This window comes from Vigna radiata, chromosome 10 (assembly GCF_000741045.1).
Source record: "Vigna radiata var. radiata cultivar VC1973A chromosome 10, Vradiata_ver6, whole genome shotgun sequence".
Taxonomy (NCBI): domain Eukaryota; kingdom Viridiplantae; phylum Streptophyta; class Magnoliopsida; order Fabales; family Fabaceae; genus Vigna; species Vigna radiata.
This window is the reverse complement of record NC_028360.1, coordinates 3,018,939-3,028,697: the sequence shown is the minus strand read 5'-3', so window position 1 is coordinate 3,028,697 and position 9,759 is coordinate 3,018,939. Positions and strand designations below refer to the sequence as shown.

Sequence of the window (9,759 nt, the reverse complement as noted above, 5' to 3'; positions counted from 1 at the left end):
TTCAATTAATAATCACGGACAATGCATTTTTAATACTGGTTTTCTCTGTGTGTTCAAACTACTTTGAGTCTAAAATCAACACCGTGACTGTCTTCTTCAGGATCTGGCGAAGAGAAAACCCATTGTCGTTGGTGGTGGCACTTCTTCAGGTGGATCTCATGGAGGTCTGTCTTGGGAGAATCTCTTTCTCAATGAAAACACTTCCGCCTGACTCAACCCCTTTGCCTTTTCTTCTACCTTTCCTTGTATGTTGTGTGGTTATTGAACCAACTGTTGAATGTTGTGTGGTTATTGAACCAACTGTTGGTGGAGGGAAGAAAAGGAAACAAGTCTGCCATGGAAGTTGCAGGGTCGAGAGAAACGAGATGAAGAAAACGAAATTGGTTCGAGGTTAATTTATTTTCCCTAATTAAAAAAAACTAACTTAATTTTATTTGCCCTAATTAAAAAAAATTAATATATTTAATTTTTCCAAATTTAAAACATCACATATGCCTCAATTTCATTGCCAGGATAAACATTTGTTGCCACGTAACATACACAGTCACTTAACATTTAACGTCGTTAGTATCTAACGGAAGGGACCGATTGCACTCAAAATCTAAAACATGGGGACAAAAGGGCTTCATTTTTGAAACCGGGAACAAAATGAAAATTCTCACCCCAACTTGGGGACTAAAAAAGTATTTTAACCTATTTTTTTTCTCTAACCATTTTATTTAATAATTATTGTTTTTTTAGTTGGGGCTAGTGTAGAGATGACAGATAAAATATATTTGAGTGTGAGAGATGAAGGAGAAAGGATTGAGAGGGATGAAGGAGATGAGTAAGGGGTTTCTTTTTTTAGTTTTGAGAATGAAAATTATTAAAATAAGTCAAGTGTTTCTTATTTTTTTCAATTAGAGCTAGAGTAGGGATGACAGAAGAAAAAGTTGGAGTGAAAGAGATGAAAGAGAAAGGGTTGAGAGGAATGAGTGGGGTGGGTAAGGGTTTGGGGGCTTCTTTTTTTTATTTTTTTAAAAATACCCTTAACCTTAAAACTTAAAATTCATTATAAGAATATTTTTGTCTACTGAAACCCGATACACATTACTAAAATGTACCAACTGAAAAACAGACGTACAAGTTAGCAAACTCATATATATATATATATATATATATCATGTACCGCATAAAAAATTAATGATTACACTGACATAATTTTGTAAACTTCTAAACATAATTTCAGTGTCTTGATTTCTTACACAACATAAAAATAAATAAAAATTGAACAGTATAAAAAGTCTAAAATATTATTTTCACATGGAGTTAAAATAGGCAAAAAGAAAAAAAAAAAGAATGCATCAATAGTAAAACAAAAAAACGATAACGACCAATCTACCCCAGCCCAAATGTTACTAGTAAATAAATATTTGTAGATAGAGACAATCGATCAATATTCAGGGTAGATATCTATTATAAAATGGTTGATATTTTAATATTTATTTATAAATAAATCGGATATAAGTATTATATTATTCATATCTATTATTTGTAAAAAAATTAAAAATTAATTTAAACTAAATTAAAATTAAAATTAATTTATATTTTATTAAATTAAAATTAAATTTTAATTTATATTATATTTTATATTTCATTTTAAAAATTTATATAATATTTTTTTTAATATTTACATGTATTAAAATATCAATGGATTTTAAAATATTTATAGATATATTTTTAGACAGATATTTTAAAGATAATAAAACGCATAATAAATGAATTTTTTTTATTACAAGATAATGAGTAAACATTATTTATATATCCTGTTTGTAGCATTCAATCACCAGCAGACACAAACCACTACTTTCATCACATAAAACATGTGAAAAAACATTAACTATATTTATCAGTTTAAACCCCATACTAACAACAACAATATTCAACATAATAAAAGATATATATTAAGCATGGTTTTAGATGTTATTAACAAATATTTACAACATGATTAATCTTTTGAAAAAATTGATTAGCAATACACAACATTAATAAAACATTAGCTGAATTATATAAAAAATAGATATCATAATAAGGTTATAAATCTCTTCTCTTTTAAAATGTTGTTTAAATTTTTCTGAAATAATTCATATTTATATTTCTGAAAAATACATAAGGTTGAACATTCTACAGAAGTACACATTAAATCCAAAGCTTTTATTAAAGCAATGAAAAATTAACTAACTATAATGATGATGCAGAGCTTGGAGAGGAAAAACCATCTTTACATGTTTCTTTGTCGGGTGTATGTATAATTTTATCCAACATATCTCTCTGCTAAGTTAAACCAAAGTTATGCTTTTTGTCTTTTCCTCATTGATTAACACAGCTTTTAGCATTTGATTCTCTGCACCAATGCTCTTTGGTGGGTAACACTGTGTACTACCATGGTTGGCTTAATCTCAAAAGGTTAAACTGTCACACATTAAAAAATTCAAAAGAATAAGCAAACACATATCACACAGGCTTTTCAATTACCCAACTCATAAATTTCAAAATACAAACACCTTTGATTAAGATTGCAGCAAACCCCAACACTGCCTCTAAATTAATCATTCATTTTTTTCTCCAATGGTTGTGTCACTGATTCGATTCCTTTCTTGGGTCTATTATCTGCTCATCATAATGTTCAGAACCATGTGCATTTGATTAGGTTTGCCTGTTTTTGCTTTTCTGTTTCTCCAATGACCTTCATTAATTGATCATCTTTTGTTTCTCTCTGCAAAGGTTTTGGTCTATAAATGTATTTAGATGCTTTTTCTTCAATCACCATATCATGTTTTAGGTGCCTCTGTTCCCTTTTTAAATATTATTTATCACAATTATAGACCATACAGAGTGTTCCAACATTACAAAACCCATTTTTCTTTTAATTCACAATTCAATATGTTTTTTTTTTCAAGACAACATAAATATTCTTTCAAATAATGCTCCTATTTTTTACTAATTTTTAATCTTGTTGCATATATGATTCTATCTCACTGATTTTCCCTTTTGCAAGTTGCCCTTTTCTATATTGCTGGTTTTTTGCATAAGGATTCCAAATATGTGGTGTGTATCTATCTATTTTGTGCAACAAAAAGGTAAAGAAGAGGTATAATAATCATTCGTCATTGTACATACATAAAAAAACAACCTAATTTTGTGTTGTTATATTGATAAAAAAAAATACCCTAAAAATAGAAACAGAAAACAGACCAAACACCAGCTTTAAGCACTAGCGAATAAAGCCTACTAATCATTCGTAACAAAGATTAAACTAATGATAAGTACCCTCCATGTGACCATCACACATTCTGTTTTCCCAATAACAAAGTATTTTACTTTTGAAATATCAAATGACATTATAATATGCAGGAAGACAATATTGCATCAGCAATGTGTGGACATGTTCACGAATCGATCTCCTTGAACAGTTGAATGTGAAAAATAGTGTACTTTTTTTGCAGTCACAACGTTGTCATTACGTGTTTCAATACTAATTAAACTAAGGATGATCACTCATACATCAAAATAGGAAGTGGAAAGCCACATTTGACTAAAAAGACTTGCTCTAACTCTTGAGCCACATAAGAGAACAGCAGCACAGAACTGAATTAAGCATAGACCTCATGTGAATGAGCAATCAAAACCAAAAGAGGATTAACCAACGCGTTAGTGCAACTGTTCTGTGACAAGGGACAAAGTAACCATCAATCACTTCAAAATCTATTGGCTACAACTTTTGTGACTTATTCCCTTCAAGTCCCTTCACTAAAGTAGATATGATTAATTAAACTTTCATCGTGGCATTGCTAGAGTCTATCAATCATGATTCTGGCCTTTCGGTTTGATGATGAAGCAGTGAGTATTCCTCAAGAAAAAAACTTTCTCTTTTCTTCATCTCTAAGCTGTCCATTTATTCAGATTTTTATGTAACTCATCATCAGAATTTATTTTAACCACAGATTTTACATTACAAGTGCGTACGTGTAAAGTCGATCGTGATGTTTGAAAACTAGTTGTGAACTGAGACATCAAAGATGTGAAAATTATAACCATTACCTTCTAAGATTCATATCCTAGACGTATAACAAAACATGTGTACCATCATTGCAAAATTTGAAGTATAAACGCACTTCCAAAAATCTAAAAACACCACAGAAGGGGAAGTAAAAAGAAGCATCATAGAAAGAACTCGTGTTCAATTGTATTTCCACCAAGCCCACAAAATTTTACTTACATTGGTTACAAATGTACAAATCTGCCTACAGTAGAATGGAGATAGTATTGTGGTGTCAAATTAAAAATGATAAGATAGTTGTAACTCGAAAAAAAATTATGTCAGTCTGAAATTGAGACCATATTCAGAATGTCTGTTAATAATAATAACAATAATAATAATAATAATAATAATGTGAAGTGCATCAGTTGCCAAAGACTCTGACAGTCAAGTAGAGTTGAAGCCACAAAACAGAAAACAACTGGATTGGTTGTTCGTACTGTTTGTGTGATTGCAGCAACAGGCAGCCAAAAGCAGCTATTCGAACAGAAATGACCGCCACACATATTCTCACCACACTTGAAAGTATCATCCTCAGGCACATGAGGCCCTACCATGAGATGGACGGCAAAATTGGCAGACAAAGAGATTCATTTAGTTAGTCTTACCAATAGTAAAATCATCAACATCCCAGCAGCATTTTTATCATAGTGAGAGCTTGAGCCACTACCTCTTCAATCTCCTCCTCTCATCTTGCCAAAATAATAGCCCCACAACATATCAAAACAATATCTCATAGGCCCCCTCCCAACTTCCAACACATGACTTTGCATCTCTTTTAGGGGTCAGCAGATTCTTGGTCGCAAGCTAAAACTTGGCCATTACAACCACAATAGTGCCACAGCTTGTCATGAACCAATGAGCAATATGAATCCTCTGAAATCTTATAGGGCACCCTCCAAAAGCCCATGTTCAAAACTCATTGGAACTACAATTACTGCTAATGGTTTTTACCTCAACCACGATACTGCCAAATTTAACATCCTTCATAAAATCTCCGAGCTGCATGGATTTTTCCAAGGACAATATGTCCAAGAAAAGGAATATGAATGAATCTTGATTCTACTTTCCAACATAGGAAAAGTCACTTCATTTCAAACGGGTATAGGTAGCCCATAATTGTGGAATGCTTTTATCCTGCCATCCCAGCCAGCAGTGACAATGACCATACCCCACGCATGAGCAGATGAGGTACTCTTGCAAGAAGACTTCAAGAAATTGTATTCGGATTGGTGAATCAATGATGTTTTCGCCTTTGAGCTTGAAACAGGAAGCTTCTCCTCGGGCCAAGTTGCAGACCCCTTCGAAAAAGACTCCAAAACAAACTCTTGGCTCAGAGAGAAGGAAGCAGGTGGATTAAGTTGAATAACTTGAGATGATCCTTTATCCAACAAGTTCAACTGATGTTTATTTTCAATACTTTTAGATTTCAAACCATGCCAAGGTACTGCTACAGATGCATTTGAACAAAACCGCTCACAAGACGTAATCTTCTTAGCTTTCACAGGATTAGATGACTCTTCCTCATTAACATTCCATAGGTATACGTTAGAGTCCTCACATGCTGATAGAATATGTTTCCCATCAGAAGTAAACGATGCACATATCGGGCTCCCTGTGCTAAGGCCTGGAACAAAAATACAAAAAGAATCTTAGTAACAGAATATAAAGGCCATACTTTTATACTTGTCAATAAATATAGGAGTTGAGACAAAAGGCCATACTTTTATACTTGCCAATCACATTAAGGCCGTCAAGGATTCTGACTTGTGAATCAGCACAGGAGACCATAACTTTGTTAGAATCTTGTGGAAGAAACTGAAATAAATAACAGATAATCAATTTAACAACACAATAAGTAAGCTTGTATAGAAAACCAAACATTCATGAGAAGAAATAAAATATGACTCAGTAGAATAAACAAAAGACGGAAAGGAAAATACCCGAAACCCAGTAATCCCTCTGCCAAGAAGCTTCTTTTTACCAATTAAGCATAGTTGGGAATCTAACTGCAAGCGATTCTCTGGATCAAGCAAAAATGAAAATCGGAAGAGTTAAAGGCCAAGTTCCAGTCCATATGGTTGTAATTGTAATATAAGCAATCAAATTCGTAACATGCCAATCATAACTTGATTGGCATTTCAAGGCATACAGAATCTTGATACAGCAGTACCAATAAATCAGACATTTAAGAAATAAATAGATAGGAAGCATTTATAGTATCTAGTTTAGCACAATTTCAACATAAACTTCTTTACAATCACAAGTGAATCTACCAAATGACACCTAACTGGTTTAACCAGGGAAAATAAAATATTAAGATATATGTGAAAAAGAAGATACCTGATACATTGTAAAATCGACAATTGCCAGCCAAGGAGCCAATGATCCCTCCCTGTATAAAGAATATCTTCATCTTAAGATCATTTTCAATTTTGTCTATGTTTCTACAAAATTGAAATTGTTTTGAAGAAAATATTACCTGCCCATCAGGCCGATAACATACTGCAGTCACTATATCTTTGATACTAATCCAATCAACAACGTGACAATCAGAAATTGCCCAGATGCGCACTTTTCCATCTATAGATCCACTAATGAAATAGTTATCATCCACAGGATTGAATTGTATGCAGGTCACTACAATGTATCAAACACAAATAACGTGTGAGATAATTTGTGAAGATGAAAAAAGTTAGAATGACGGCTCAAGAAGCCTGAAAAAAAACAAAATAGAGCAATGCAGCAAAGGCGCACCATAATTACTGTGTGAGAAAACCTTCAAGCAACGGTCGTTATTCACTTGCCATAGTCGGACAGTTTTGTCAACTGAAGATGACAGAAGATACTGCATTCAAGAAGATGAAAAACCAAATCAATTCTCCAAACTTTTATCTCACCCAAGTGTATGGTGCTTAGTTTATTATACAAAAAAAAAAAGAAAAAAAGAAAAAAAAAAAAACTGAATTAATGTCATTCACTCACATTATTGTTTGACCAAGAGAGATCCAAAACTTCACCTCTATGCCCACGAAATTCATGCAATGGTTTCTCCAACAACCGGAAGATCTTAGGAGGAAAAACTACACAAGCAGAATCTGATGTTTTTTTCAGGCTCTTCAGTTTGTTTATCTTTTCTTTATCAATAAATAGTGGTGTCAATTCAGAGAGATTATTCACAGTGAAATAAATGCAAGATGGATCAATTTCTGGAATATCAACTTCATTACATCTATCCTCCTCAACCACTTGCCACAAGCGCACAACCCCATCTTCACCACCACTTGCAAGATACTGCCCATCAGGACTGAACTTCATGGTCAAAATTGAACCTTCATGAGCTTTGATATCTTGCCTCATGTAAAGAGCTGAAAGTTCCTTCATTGGCTTCTTTGACTGACGGACCTTAACTTTCGGTAGCCTACACCCTGGCATTTCATCAAGGCCTTCTCCTCTTCCAAAATCACCTTCCCCATGACTAGTAACCATGCATGATATTGACCGCAATTTCCTGAACCAACCCTTTGTCCTCCGAGCAGAAGCATTGGCATCCGTTTCCCTAAAGCCATTCTCTGAATCCTTAGGCTCTGCCATAACAACCAATCGATCTGAATCCAGATCTCTTTCATCACTCATCTCCCTACTCTCCAGCCCCTCTTGATCCACATTACCCTCCAAATTCTCACTTCCACACGGCGAGTTATCCACTAAACCAAGCTCCTCTGAAGAATCCTCCCTATGCAAACAAGACATTGATGTCCGGCTTGAACAGAATTCTTCTTCCACAACACAATTTCGGGTCACAGCCCCACTAGTAAATTCAACTCTATCCTTTCCCTCTTCACACAGAACACTACCCACATCTACTGAATTTTCACTTTCTAGGACAGTCAAATCCACGCTACTCAGTCCCATACTCTTCATAAACCTGCCCTTACGCTCTCTAACACTCCTTGGACTCTGAATCCACAATCCATAATCGAAACCATTGGATACCCCTTCATCATCCGCTATAGACAAAACATCCTCTTGAGCATCGAAAAACCGACATTCATCGTCTTCGCTGAAGCTACCCATGATTCTCTGAATTCAACCCATGAGACCCCCCTCAAAGAAGCAACATTTTATACCCAAGGAATTTGTCAAAATCCAATTTTTTTTCTCTCTCCAGACGAAGCCACCCAGATCATGAACTAAGGATTAAAAAAAAGCAGCACAGAAACCAATATTAGCCAAAATAAACATTTCACTAAACCACACAACAAAGATGACAATAATTTAATAAAACAACAGATACCGAGAGATCCAACATAGATCCCAATCCACACCCATTTAACCTGGTCTTATTACATTCGACAATTGGGAATGTAAAGCGCAAACCGCTTTCGAGAAATAAAAAAATGAGAACTTTTTTTATAAAAAAGAAAACACAGAAATCAAAATGAACCCACAAAAAAAAGGGTATGTGGAGATTGCAAAAGCCTTTAGAATTTAAAAGCCGACGAAGACAAGTGAATGAAAAGAGAAGAGAAATTGGCAGATGAATAGTTGGAAGGAGACAACTTTTGAAGGGGAAACAGAAGGAGGAAGTAATAACGAAATATATGCTTACATGGGGTGTGTTGATGATGAAAATAAGATTGTATGTTGAGAAGTTGAGAGGGTTTAGACGGAGAAATGGTAGCACCCAAGTAGTGCTTTGTGTTGCGATGAGACGATGGAGCAGCAGAATGAGCGAGCAGAGCCGAAAATACGAAGTGGAATATATATATGAGTGAATAATATGTTAAAGTGCAAAAAGCGAACAAGTCGGAGGGAGAAAACCCGTTTTCAGTGTAAAAAAATACGAGGGTTGAAAAGGGTAAAACAGGAAAATACGATACGTTCATCGGTTTTGGTGATGGTTATGGCTCAAGAAACGAGATTGGGAGAAACACTGTTCAGACTTGTGTTGTGAGCGCGGAACGCAACATCCTCTCTCTCTCTCTCTCTCTCTCTTTCTTTCTCTCTCTGTGTTGTGTTGTGTTGTGCTACTCTTCGCTCTGTCTCATTCTCGTGTTTATGAATTTCGAAAAATTAAAACTTGAAAATAAAAAAGAAAAACACAAAAAGACAATTCATGAAGCTTTTGCATCTCTCTGACCCAATAGTAAATAATTCTGCTTTTGCTAATCAATAGTAATAAATAAATTATTTCAGGTGTAGTTAATTCTTGCTTTTCTCAAAGTTTTGAATTTAACAATTCAAAAGTAAGTGTCGTGTTATTATTGTACAATTATAAACATGTCCACCTATCATCATAACACACTTACTATATTTGTAATAAATAAATTGATAATAAGATATTAGTGAAATCTAGTTAAGAAACTAAACTAAACTAAACATTCCTAAATATCACTAATGTACTTGATTGAAAATGCATGAGTGAGAAACACAAAAAAACATTGGAGAAAATAATGAAAAGCATAAAATGCGTATCGTTTGTAGGTTAAAAACGAGGAACTTTATCATGGTTTCACATTTAGTCCAAAAACTCTGTTCTTTTTTTGCATATTTTCCAAACAAAAAATCAAGATAATATTATCTCTATATCTTCTACCCTAACGTTCATCTAAACTTAGCCAACGTATCTACCAAACATAGCAAATGGTTTATGATCACCAAATCAGTGTAAGATCAGT

At 34.0% G+C, this 9,759-nt stretch overlaps 1 protein-coding gene across 1 annotated transcript; it reads right to left on the bottom strand.

Annotated features, from left to right (window-relative positions):
• Positions 1–4,203: 4,203 nt before the first annotated feature.
• On the bottom strand, positions 4,204–9,095 carry LOC106776074 (WD repeat-containing protein 44). The gene is made up of 8 exons (XM_014663379.2): positions 8,691–9,095; positions 7,064–8,271; positions 6,836–6,926; positions 6,561–6,718; positions 6,422–6,473; positions 6,022–6,101; positions 5,803–5,896; positions 4,204–5,705 (listed from the first exon to the last, which is right to left on the bottom strand). Exons 2-8 carry the CDS (start codon positions 8,153–8,155, stop codon positions 5,173–5,175), a joined length of 2,100 nt encoding a protein of 699 aa, XP_014518865.1. The 5' UTR covers positions 8,156–8,271; positions 8,691–9,095; the 3' UTR covers positions 4,204–5,172.
• Positions 9,096–9,759: the final 664 nt, after the last annotated feature.

Bases quoted from the DNA above. Each gene is read 5' to 3' on its own strand.
- LOC106776074 (XM_014663379.2), bottom strand. From the start codon at position 8,155: ATGGGTAGCTTCAGCGAAGACGATGAATGTCGGTTTTTCGATGCTCAA. The intron at 6,927-7,063 runs GTGAGTGAATGA...TCTTGAATGCAG, and splicing joins TCTCTTGGTCAAACAATAAT to TATCTTCTGTCATCTTCAGT. The intron at 6,474-6,560 runs GTAATATTTTCT...TTCTTTATACAG, and splicing joins GTTATCGGCCTGATGGGCAG to GGAGGGATCATTGGCTCCTT.